Genomic DNA, 12,954 nt, shown 5'->3' on the forward strand with positions numbered 1-12,954 from the left:
GTTTTGAAGTCATACTTCTTTCTGTTTTCCGGTCTATCTATACAAATACTAATAGTTGATTGGTAAGTTCCTGACTCCCATCATTCAGTTAACAGTCTTTTCTATTACTTTAATCTTCTGTATTTGTTTTTATTACCATATCATATGTGTGCATGTGTAAATATTTTTGTAATTTAGTCAATTATTATCAAAAATGTTCTGGAGTTACATGAGATAAGCTTTAGAGAAATTTGTTTCTGTTTTTGCTTTTTTTAAAAAATATTTTATTTATTTTACAAGTAGGCAGAGAGAGAGAGAGAGGAGGAAGCAGGCTACCTGCTGAGCAGAAAGCCTGATGCGGGACTCAATGTCAGGACCCTGAGATCATGACCTGAGCTGAAGGCAGAGGCTTTAACCCGCTGAGCCACACAGGTACCCTAGAGAAATTTGAAGAGTGGTCTTGGGGACTTTGCAAAATCCAATCTCTTCTTAATGATTTCCATCCATCCCTGGTATTCAGTGAGCTATGGTTAATGATTTTGCAGTTCTCAGTTATTCTAGGGATGTATCTAGACCTTCACTATTTGGCAAGGCTCTATTCAAGTATGGAAATGTATTTCCTGACAAATTAAAACATTAAATAGTCTGGTGCAATGCCATAGGGTACACATTCTCTTATTTTATTAAATACACACATTGGGACGCCTGGGTGGCTCAGTGGGTTAAAGCCTCTGCTTTCGGCTTAGGTCATGATCTCAGGGTCTTGGGATAGAGCCTCTCATTGGACTCTCTGCTCAGCAGGGAGCCTGCTTGCCCTCTCTCTCTGCCTGCCTCTCTGCCTACTTGTGATCTTTGTCAAATAAATAAATAAAATCTTTTAAAAAGGTCAATATCTGGTGTTAATGGACTTATAAATAATGTAAATAAATATACATATATTTGCATTATAAATACACACTGTATGTATAGTTTAAAATAAACACTTCATTTTAAAACTGTTTTAGATTTATTGTCCAACATATGGGGAATTTAAGGAAGAAAACAGAAGTGAAGAAGAAAAACAGACTCATAAATTCAGAGAACAAACTGGTGCATTGCCAGAGAGGAGGTAGGTGAAGGAATGGGGAAACAGAGGGGATTAAAAGGACATTTATCTTGATGAGAATTGAGTAGTATATGGTATTGTTGAATTATTATATCATATACCTAAGACTGATATAACATTGTATGTTACTTATATTAAGACAGTTTTAGATTTGTGAAAAAGTTCCAAAGATAGTAATTCCCATATACCAAACCCAGTTTTCCATATTATTAACTCTGTATTCTCCATTGCTATGAAACATTTATTATAATTAATGAACCAATACCTATACATTAGCATTAACTAAAGTCCATGCTTTCTTAAGATTTCCTTAGTTTTTATATAATATCCTTTTTCTATTCCAGAATCTCATCCAGGATACCATATTATATTTAGTCATCATTACCTTAAGGACTTAGGCTACTCTTGGCTGTGACAATTTCTCAGACTTTTCCTTGTCTTTTATGACATCAGTTTTGAGGAGTAATGGTCAAGTATTTTATAGGTTCTTCATCACCTGGCACTTTTTGGTGCCTTTCTCATGGTATAACAGAAGTTACAGATTTGTGGGAGGAAGACCACAGAGGTAAAGTGCCATTTTTACTACATCATATCAAGGGTTTATACTATCAATATGACTATAACTGTTAAAGTCCACTTTGATCCACTTGCTGTGCTTATAGTTTTTAATGTGTCTGCTTTATAAAGTTATACATCTTTCCCCTTTCCATTCTGTATACTGAAAGGAAGTCACTGTACATATTAAGAAACAACATTAAAAAGAAGACATATCTTTAGTACTCTTGTATTTTTATCAATTTGTAATATCTAAAACATTTTCTTGAATCTCCATTGCACAACATTCTTCTAAAAATGTGGGGTAAATATTAGGCTTATATTAATATAAATATAATACTGCTCTTTAAAATTACATATTATAGGCTATGGTACTTAGCTGAAGAAATATCTTATTTGAATCTCACTGCAACCTAGTAAGGAGAACAAGTACAATGATAGCTCATTCTTTGTTTTTTTCCTAAATGCCTTAATATAGTTGCTTGCATAACTTGGAATATTTTGTAATTGGTGCAACCAAAACAACCAGGTTTTCTTACTCATTAAGTGTACTTAAATATAAAGCACATACTTAAACTTTGAACTTTTTTCACTACTGCTAATGTAGTATATAATATTATTTAATGAGAAAACATAAATCTTTATTAATCATCATAATGAAATGTAATGTCATTGAATGTTAATATATAATCATATGTAAATGCATACTGCAAATTCAGTAAATGCATGTCAAGATAATAATGAAACTTAATGAGAGACTGTGGACTCTGAGAAACAAACTGTGGGTTTTGGAGGGGAGGTGTGGGGAGGTGGGTGAGCCTGGTGGTGGGTATCAAGGAGGGCACATATTGCATGGAGCACTGGGTGAGGTGCATAAACAATGAATTTTGGAACACACACAAAAAATTAAATTAAATTAAATTTTAAAAATAGTGAAACTTTAAGATATTTGAGTTCATGGTAATATCAGTAACAAAAACTTAAATAGATAATTCATACTGTACTTATTCAGAAGAGCTTCTACGTTCAGGGACAGGGACCAGAATAGGAAAACCCGAGGAAGACACCAGTGATATTTTAATTGGGAAAACAAAACAAAACAGAAACAGAAATAGCCTGTGGCATACAATACTTGCCCTTTTATATCAGAAGAGTTGCCAAGTAAAAGAGAAAATTTAAATTATTGTTTGTCTTCCCCAAGGCAGAACTAGTGCAAATGGATGAAAGCAACAGGAGAGGTTTATTCAGTATAAGGAAGAATTTCCTGATACCGAGTTGTCAAAAATTCAGTTGCTGCATTGTGAAACAGTGGCTTTACAACATGCTCGTCTATCAGACACCTACTGGGGGGGTGGGTAGAGATTTATGAGGGACAGGGAAATATGTCCAGAAATAAGCGGTCTAGAGGAATTATCTATGGTGGATCACGCTGACAGGGCCTCTTCTCCACAGCTATTTTAAATCAGATGATGCCTCCGAAGCTGTAAGAATTTACTGAGTAGTATCTAATGAGTTATAAGAATTTAATGAGACGTCCTCACTGCGGTGCTTACTGTAGCTTGATTAATTTCCCCTTTCCCTCTTTTTTGCCCACTTATGCAGTAATCTTTACTTCAAACAACTACTGATTGAGTGGCTGACTCATTCATTCACTTCATATTTGTTCAACATGGACTATGGTAAGGACCAAAATGCAAGGACATAGGACAGAGATGCTACCCTGTTTGAGCAGGGTAAGGTTGGACACACCATCTCTTTGCTCCCGGCCACTGCTGCTGTTGTTCCCCAAGTCAGGCAGAACTCTCCACATGACAATGACTCCCTTTGACTTTAGTTCTAATCTCCGTCCAAAGGATCCGTCCAGTCCTGCATGCTCTTTTGGCACTAGCAGTTCTCATAGGCTTCAGATGGTTTCTCCTGACTCATTTTCTGTAGTATTTGAAGGCTTTTAGCCATGCCCAGCAATGTACTGGGAAAAACAGACCCTCTTTCCAGCTCTAAAGACAACTTGGTTAGTGTGTTTTAACTCAACAATTATAATTATTTTTGTTGCAATAAATAAAGGATACAGGGACTCTGGGGTGCCTGAGTGGCTCAGTCATTAAGTGTCTGCCTTTGGCTTGGGTCATGACCCCAGGGTCCTAGGATCGAGCCCCACATAGGGCACCCTGCTTGGTGGGAAGCCTGCTTCTCCCTCTCCCACTTCCCCTGCCCGTGTTCCCTCTCTCGCTGTCCCTCTCTGTCAAATAAATAAATAAAATCTTAAAAAAGAAAAAAAAAAGGATGTAGGGACTCAAATAACATCATATTCTGCTTTGCATTTGGATTAATTAGTAATATGCATATTAGGCTGTTTTTCTGATATATGCAAGTGCATTTTGTGGCTACTAGAAGGATGCTTTTCAGATTGAACCATGAGAGTTAGATTAGGTGAAAAAAAAATGCAGTGGCTTTATCTAGATGTTGAATTAGTTTTGTCTTGTTGCAATCACAAATTACCACAAATTTAGTGGCTTGAAAACAAAGCACTAACCTATTATCCTATAGTTCTACAGGTCAGAGGTCCTAGATGTGTCACACTGGCATAAAATCAACATTCTGACAAGGATGTATTCCTTTCTAGAGGCTCTGGAGGAGCAACATCCCCTTAACTTTAGCAGCTTCTACTGACCTCCTAGCTTTCTTTAAGTTCTGGTTCCTTCCTGCATCTTCAGGGCAAGCAAAGTCAGATATTGTTATTTCCATTGTTCTTTCATTTTACTTTTTTCCACTTTTTTTTAAGGTAGTCTCCATGCTCAGTGTGGAGCCCAATATGGGGCTTGAACTCGTGACCCTGAGATCAAGACCTGAGCTGGGATCAAGAGTCAGATGCTCAACTGACTAAGCCACCTAGGTACACCATACTTTCTTTCACTTTTAAAAACACTGGTGATTCCACTGGGTAATCCTGGATAATCCAACCTAATCAATTTATTTCAGGGTCAGCCAATTAACAAAATTAATTCCAACAACAATTAATTCACTCTCTTTGCTATGTGAGATAACATACTCACATGTTCTAGAAATTAAGATATAAATTTTTTGAGGAGGCCATTACTTTGCCCTTATTTTCTTAAAAAAAAAAAAAATCCCGCCAGTATTTCTTGGATTCAATGTTCTTTCTTATGAATTTTCTATACCTTTCTAATTAACTGAAAATGACTTAATTTTTCCAAGGATATTTCCAAGATATCTCAAGATAGGATAGCAATTCTTTTCTTTTAGTAACTGCCTTTTTGCTTACATTTATTTTTATTAAAACTACCGCTTCCAGTTTTAGACAAAAAGAAATAAGCCCCCTGCAGTCCATTTCTCCCTCTGACCATAATTAAATATAGTGGGCAAAATGCAAAAGGCAACTACAAGAAAAATCTTTAAAGAAAATTATAACTAGGACACTGGGGAGAGAAGTAAAAAATTAAATAACAACTAATAGGATTACAGTGGGTTTCCCGTTTTTGTTGTGCTTTGTTTTTGCTTCCTTTATTTCCCAAAGCTTTCGTGAGATAAAGACAAATTAGATCATGAACAGCAAAACTGAGAAAAGCTCATATTTTTGACCAGAGCCCTGAGAAAGGGGTCCCTGTGAGTCATGGGTTCTGGAAAGGACAGTCATGACATTTTCTTTTTTGGCTCACAACTCTGCTCCAAGGCCAGGCTATCAAACAGCTGCTGTTACGAATGCAGTGGCACTGTGAGCATCTAGAAATCCCAAGAGAAAACCCACCTTTTAGAATAAGAAACTAGGAAGGGAGTCCCATTATTGGGGGGGGGGATCCTTACTACTTTCTTTTTCTCTTTTTCTTCACGTTGTTTTGCCTTGAAAGAGGTTTTAATCATGAGGAAATGTACACCAGTGCAGGAGGCAATAGTTTGAGAGAAGCTCTGACTTTCTGGACAGATCAAAGACAGCTATTCCCTGGGAGCCAAACAGTGTAGGGGAGATCCTAGAGACAAGCAAGTGGGAGAAGGAAATACCCTAATTCCATGAATGAACTGAAAGAAATTCTAGGTCCATTCTCATGAAGTGCATAATAAAGATTTGAAAACTCTGCTGTTATTAGACACACTACCTTGGAAAATAAATCAGAACATAAAGTCTGAATCTAAGTTGTTGTTTGTTTGCCCTATTAGTTTTTGCAGTACACCAATGACTGCCCTCCCACCACTAAAAAAAAAAAAAAAAAGATATCCACATTAAATTTCTGGAACTTGCAAATGTTTCCTTATTGGGGTGGGGGGGGAAGAGATCTTTATAAATGCAATTAAGTTAAAGGATCTTGGGGTGAGATTATCTTGGATTATCTGAGTGGGCCCTAAATCCAAAAATGAGTGCCTTTATAAGAGACACATAAAGACACATAAAGAAGAACAGGAACACAGAGTGATGTGACCATGGAGGCAGAGATTACAGTGTTGTGGCCCTGAGCCATGGAAGCTAGAAACACTAACAGCTACCAGAAGCTGGAAGAGGAAAAGAGATATTCTCCTCTGGATCCTCCAGATCCAGCCCTGATGACACCTTGATTTGGCACTTCTGCCTTCCAGAACAGTGAGAAAATAGTTATGTCATTTTATGCTACCAAGTTTGCAGTTATTTGTTATAGCAGCTCTAGGAAACAAATGCAGTTCCCTTTTGCTGTGAAACTAACTACAACATTTAGTGACTTACTGAAACATTTTACTATCCTATATTTTCTGTAGTCAGGAATCCAGAGGGGCTAGCTGGGTCCTCTCTCTGGGTTTCTCACCAGGTTGTGTTCAGGTCAATTGAAACCACAGTGTCTTCTGAAATTCTGACAGGGAAGCACTTGCTTCTCAATTCACTATCCAGCCTGCTCATGAAGGGGAAGGATTGCACAGACGGTGTATACTGGAAGTAGAGAAACTTGAGTCATCTTAGAAACTCACCTATTAAAGTTTGCCAGCTGACCCCTAATTACTCATATTCCTTCTACATGCAAAATACATTTACCCTCCACAATATTTCCCAAGAGTTTCATCCCATTACAGCGTCACTGTATTTTAAGATCTTCAGTTTTTTATATGATTGATCATGGAAATAAAAATTAATAACTTTCTCTAGTTATTTAATCATGGATTTGATAAAATAATAAAGAGCAAAAGAGGGAATTTAAAAGTATTAACTGTTTTTTTTGTTTGTTTGTTTGTTTTTTTTTTACAATTCATGAGTTTTACCTTTACTAATCTATTCAAGTCTACTTTACCCAAAGTAACAGCAAATGCCCACAGCGACCTGGTTTAGCCCTGCTGGAACCCAGCCCAGGAAGCTGTGTGAGTCTGAGGTTTAAGTAGAATGAATGGGCTTCTGCGTAAGCATGACTTTAAGGCAAGTCCCTGAAGTATCCTCTTCTACTACATACCATTACTAAACGCTCTGTGAATATTTTGAGGTCACCTTGAATATTGCCTAACTGAAATAGTGTTTGTCAAAATATTTTTAACTATTATATTCAATGACCTTCTTGAAAAAGAATGTTTTTAAGATAACAAATACAATGGAAATTCCACATAAAATAAGTATGAAAATCTCCCTATTTAACAGAATTATTACTGTTAGAAATCAGTGATCAAAGAATTAGCAAATGGTTAACATATAGAGTTTTTGTTTGTTTTGTTTGCTTTCTTTTAACTTTCTATGTATATTTTCCAATTAGTCCAATTACTAAAAAACCATTCATTATTAAATAGTTTCTATAATAAAATTTTAATATCTCTTTTTTCCTTCTAATCATTAGGAGTGCATACATTTTATGTCATTTCAATAATATGATGTTTGTTTTTACTTGTTAATATAATATTTTATATGCATTTCCTAGTTGATCTCATTTTCAAATGTATGTTGATGCATGTTAATCTCAAGTGAAATTTTCTAAGTTATCCATCTCAATGTTTTCATTTTTGCACCTATTAATAGTAGTTAAACTGTTCAGAATTACACTCCCATAAGCTTATGTACCCTCAAAGTATTCGCAGATATAGAGGGGAAAAAAAAACTCCTATAAGCTTCTGCAAAGTATTATTTCTATCTTTTTTAGAATAAAAAAATTAAGAGAACTAGAATAATCTGCCTCTGTAAAAAACAAAAACAAAAACAAAAAAAACTCATCCAGCTATTCTCAAACTGTATCATTTCTTTCACCATATGAACCAACCATATCAATTGTATCATCAGGGCAACCACTCACTGTTCCTCAGGGAAGTCAATCTAACTTTCACATATGATTATTATGCCCAGTGACCTTTCAACGTTTATGTAGTGCTATAGGTACGTGGGAATTTGTTGCAATAATAGTCCTTTTCAGTGAGAACTGATTACAAGATGAAAAGGACATGCAGTTAGAATGTAATCTCAAAGGTGTGTAAGAACAACTAGATAACTTTAATACAACAATATTATCATACTAGACCTATGGATTTCTGAGCTTTGAATAAAGAATGCTTTCCTCTCTTGTGGCAAGTACTTATCACAAGGATGAAAAACAAGCAGTAAAATCTGACTTGTTCTTCTCTATGCCTATAAAGAACAGACACATTTGCATCTTCACTTTCTTCCCATATGCTTGTCTTCTGGGTCACAGCATTCTAACTAAACACATTCCAAAGAAACAGTTTTCATGAGAATGTTCCTAGGATATGGGGTCATTGTAAATTTGGATCTGGTAAGAGAAAAATATTGGATTTAAAATCTAACACTCTTTTTTCGATTTAAATAATGTTTTATTTAACTCAAATATTTTAATATGTAATCAGTATAAAAATTATGAACAGGATATTTTACATTCTTTCTTCACAAGATTAAAAAATAATCTTTTGAATCCGGTGTATTGTTTACATAGCATATCCACCTCACACTGGTCAGAATGGCTAAAATTCACAGGTCTGAAAATGACAGATGTTGGCAAGGATGCAGAGAAAGGGGAACTCTCTAACAGTTTTGGTAGGAATGCGATCTGGAGCAGCCACTCTGGAAAACAGCATGGAGGTTCCTCAAAAAGCTGAAACTAGAGCTACCTTATGACCCAGGAATTGCACTACTGGATATTTACCCCAAAAGATACAAATGTGATAATCTGAAGGGGCACCTGCACCCCATTGTTTGTAGGAGCAATGTCCACAATAGCCAAACTGTGGAAAGAGCCCAGATGTCCATTAACAGATGAGTGGATAAAGATGTGGTATAAACACACACACACACACACACACACACACACACGACTGAATACTATTCAGCTATCAAAAAAAAATCTTGCTATTTGCAACAAAATGGATAGAACTAGAGGGTGTTATGCAAAGCAAAATAAGTCAATCAAAGAATAACATTCTGTTCTTTTAAAAATACTTTTTTTTCTCATAAATATAGTTATCTTGGCTCATTGTTTAAGCACTCTAATTACTACATATAATGAAATAGAAAGTCAGTACTTTTATAGTATTTTATCCCTAGAATATCCCTTAGAAATATGTCAGGAATGAGGAAAGTCATGATCCTCAGAGAACACGGTGATTTTGAGGGGTGGGAACAGTCCTAAATTTCTTAATATCTTCATCTTCTGTAACTCCCATATGATGAAACCAAAAGATGGCAAAGATTGGATGCTGTGGGGGTCACTCCTGCGCAAGCCAGATATTCTCAGGCCAGGCCTCCTTGTCGGTGATGTCCCTGGGCAAGGCTTGGTGTATTTGTACCCATTTAGACACCATAAAATAAATTTACTCCCCTTCATTAGCACCAAAATGAGAAATAATTTCACACATACCAAATAACCAAAATTTAAAAACACACAATGTTGCTAAGCATTGAAGTTATCTATAGAAAGAGACCTGCAGCCATGGAGTGAAAAACATTTGGCATTCTGAGAAATGCTGAATACTAATGTGTCCCATCCCTGTCAGTTGCACTCCCAGGCAATCCCTTCAACATGGACTCAGAAGACACGTTCATGGCCTTGCTCTTTCCTAGATTTCAAAGCAGAATCTGTGCAAAGATTCTTGAATCTGAAGGGTCATTCACATGAGGAGAGTTTTGTATGTTCAGGAGCTTGAGAGTTACATATTTCTGCCTGACCATTTACACAATAGACCTGTGAAATTTCCTTGGGACTGAAATGCGCCAACATGGCATAAAAAGTGTTGTGTCTGAAGGGGCATATTAAGACAAAGGTATGGATGGTATCTAGTATTGTCTTTGAAATAGAATAATCTTTCATTAAGATCAAATAATTTTTAATGATTCATGTCAGCACTCAATGAAGTGATGTTTTTTGTTTTGCATATTTTGGTGGACTATACTTCTAGACGTAAGGAGAAAGGATTGATTATGTTATGAAAGAATAGTGATAATGAAAAGACAGAGATAATGATGAGATCAGTCAAATGGGGAAAGAAAGGTTGAAGTAGAAAAATAGAGAAAAAAGTAGAGAAGCCATTCCTGATAATACAGACATGACTCTAAGAGGCAGTGCATCTACAATGCATCTTCTGACCATTCCAGTGCCAGCATTATCCCAGGTGAGGCTGTCTGTCTCCATGCTGACTCTCACCTTCCCCTTTCACCCCCTCAAACAGTTCCAGTTGCAATTCTAAAATCACTAAAGGAAAGTCAATGAATCTTGAAATTCAGTGCTGCTTGAGTTGAGAATAATTTTATACTTATATGTATGTATATCTACATATATACATATTTACTTTCACTTATTTAATTTATGCTGATGGTCTATCATGTTTGTGAATGCAAATTTAAATGTGTCAGTATTCTTAAACTGATACTCTAGGCTAAAACTCTCAAGATAAAGTGATTTTCTTTAGGTAAGTATTAGAGAATAGCTTTCATGATGGATATAAATTTACTTTTAGGTAAGCACCAACTAGTTATTATAAAGCTACATATATACTGAAGAAATTTGCCACAGCTGAGAAACTCTATGGCCAGGTATTCCTTGAGTCAGTACTTACATTGTGCTTTGTGAGGTTTGAAATATTAGTTGCTATTGCTTGTAGCCAGTCAACACAGTCTTCAGCAGAGAGGCACTGAATAATCCCACTGCAGACCCCATCCACAGCAATGACTTGAAAAGCATTCTGCCTGCAGATATGTCAGAACAAATCAGATTAAACATCATCTCATTTATCTATTTGCAAGTTGAAATAGTTATCTGTTGAAAGCTTTTACACAATACAAATACAGCTTCAAATTCACATTTGCTTATTTATTTTTATAGATATTTCTGTTTTTAAATGGAACAACAAGGGTGAACCCAGAAAACATGTAATTTAGAATTCCTAGAAAATATCTTAAGATTCAGATAAATTTGAAGATTTGGGTTGTAAAATATATGTTACATATATGGAAGTATATCTAAGACATGTTAGAAGGCTTATTTTCCCCGTTTACCATAAAATATACATAAAAGTGTATTTATTACTTTCATTGACATGATTTCTTCTTTACATTTCTCTTCTTTTTTTTAAAGATTTTATTTATTTATCTGAGAGAGACAAAGAGCAACAGAGATAGGGAGAGAGAGAGAGAGAGCATGAGTGGGGAGGAGAGAGCAGAGAAGGGAACCCTATGGGGGACTCAATCTGAAAACATTGAGATCATGACCTGAACCAAAGGCATCTGCTTAACCAACTGAGCCTCCCAGGGGCCCCTTTACATTTTTCAAAGCATTTTTTTTTATTTACAATAGAAAGACCACAAAAAAGACACACAAACATTAAACATCATATACAAAATTACCTGATGTCATACGCTAGAGCATTTTGTTAATTGTAAACTATCTTCAACCTCAGTTTATCCCTCTTCTTAAAGATGGTTTGAACAAGAATTTCATAGCTCCTCCTCAGCTTTAAATTTTCTCTGAATTTATGTGAATGTTGTGCATTTCAATAACCAAATTTTTCTTTAAAATTGACGACGGCCAGGGGTGCCTGGATGGCTCAGTGGGTTAAAACCTCTGCCTTTGGCTCAGGTCATGATCCCAGGGTCCTGGGATGGAGCCCACAACAAGCTCTCTGCTCGGCAGGGAGCCTGCTTCCCTTCTTTTCTCTCTGCCTGTCTCTCTGCCTACTTGTAATCTCTGTCTGTCAAATAAATAAATAAAATGTTAACAAAATAAATAAATAAATAAAATCCATGGCCAGTATAAATATCCTTATGGTCTTCTGTTGATTTTTTGTCATTGTTGTAGAGAAAATTAAATGATGTCATCCTAAGTTGCTTACCAAGTGTTATAGAATTCGAACTGGCTCCCTACGGCTTTAACGACTTTTTTTTTTTTTTTTTTTTTTTTGGTATGGAGTTCTTGCATATTTAGATGTGAGCTTAGTAGACAGCATTGATAAAATTTTCAAAATGAAAGGAAGCCAGCCAAATGGTTTGAGCTTGAGAATTACTCTGTTGTATAACATGACACACTTTGGAAATACACAAACTGTATTTAAATCTCAGCCATTTATGAAGAAACTGAAACTTCTGAAGTTCAGCATTCAAAGGCTTTGTAAATTATATAAACTTATATATTTTTTTAATACTTTTTCTGTCTTCTGTATTTTGTAACTAGGTATATGTGGGTAGTAGGGATGATTTCACTTCCTCAAACAAAGAAAGGACATCCCACAGAGCATAGGCCTCGCTCAACTCCAGCACCTGTGTCACCTTGCCTTCCCATGACATAAATCCATATCTTATAAGTGGACACATGCTAAAGCTCTCACTTCAAAGGCACTCTGCTTCTAACTTACCGATATTTTTAGAGAACTCTGCTCTTACACCCTTCACTAACCCCTTTCAACAGATAACTGGGAAGTGTTCAAATATACTTTTTTGTTTTCTCTTAAAAATACATGAAAAGACTTTAGAAAGTACAACTATTGTCTGTCTCTTTGAAGTAGCGTTCTTTTGAATTTGTGACAAGAAAAAAATATGCATAGCATGAAAAGAATATTATAACTTCACATGCCTTTCTTAGCTTTAATTTTGATATTCAGCAGTGAGGAAGACATTTAAAACATCCAGAGAACTCAACCATCCATGGAAAATGAGAATTAATTTGAGTTTAGTAATACACATTTCTTTCTGCTCTCTGATGATCATAACCGTTTCTTCATGCCCCATAAATTAAGGCATGTCCTGAACGTATTTGTCCTCTCTGTTTTAAATAAATCATGGCAGCTTCTGATATTTTTAGCTGATTACATATCACTGAAGCTCCATGAATAATTTTCCTGTGAATAATCTATTAATATGTAGT

At 35.7% G+C, this 12,954-nt stretch overlaps 1 protein-coding gene across 1 annotated transcript in view; it reads right to left on the reverse strand.

Moving 5' to 3' along the window:
- Positions 1–12,954, reverse strand: part of SNTG1 (syntrophin gamma 1) — a 948,474-nt gene that overhangs the window by 185,718 nt on the left and 749,802 nt on the right. The window contains exon 11 of the mRNA XM_013047405.2: positions 10,655–10,784. Within this exon, the coding sequence (XP_012902859.1) occupies positions 10,655–10,784 (130 nt within the window). The remainder of the gene's footprint in view (positions 1–10,654; positions 10,785–12,954) is intronic.

The sequence above is a fragment of the Mustela putorius genome, unplaced genomic scaffold, assembly GCF_011764305.1.
Source record: "Mustela putorius furo isolate JIRA1106 unplaced genomic scaffold, ASM1176430v1.1 tig00000151_pilon_pilon_pilon, whole genome shotgun sequence".
Lineage (NCBI taxonomy): Eukaryota > Metazoa > Chordata > Mammalia > Carnivora > Mustelidae > Mustela > Mustela putorius.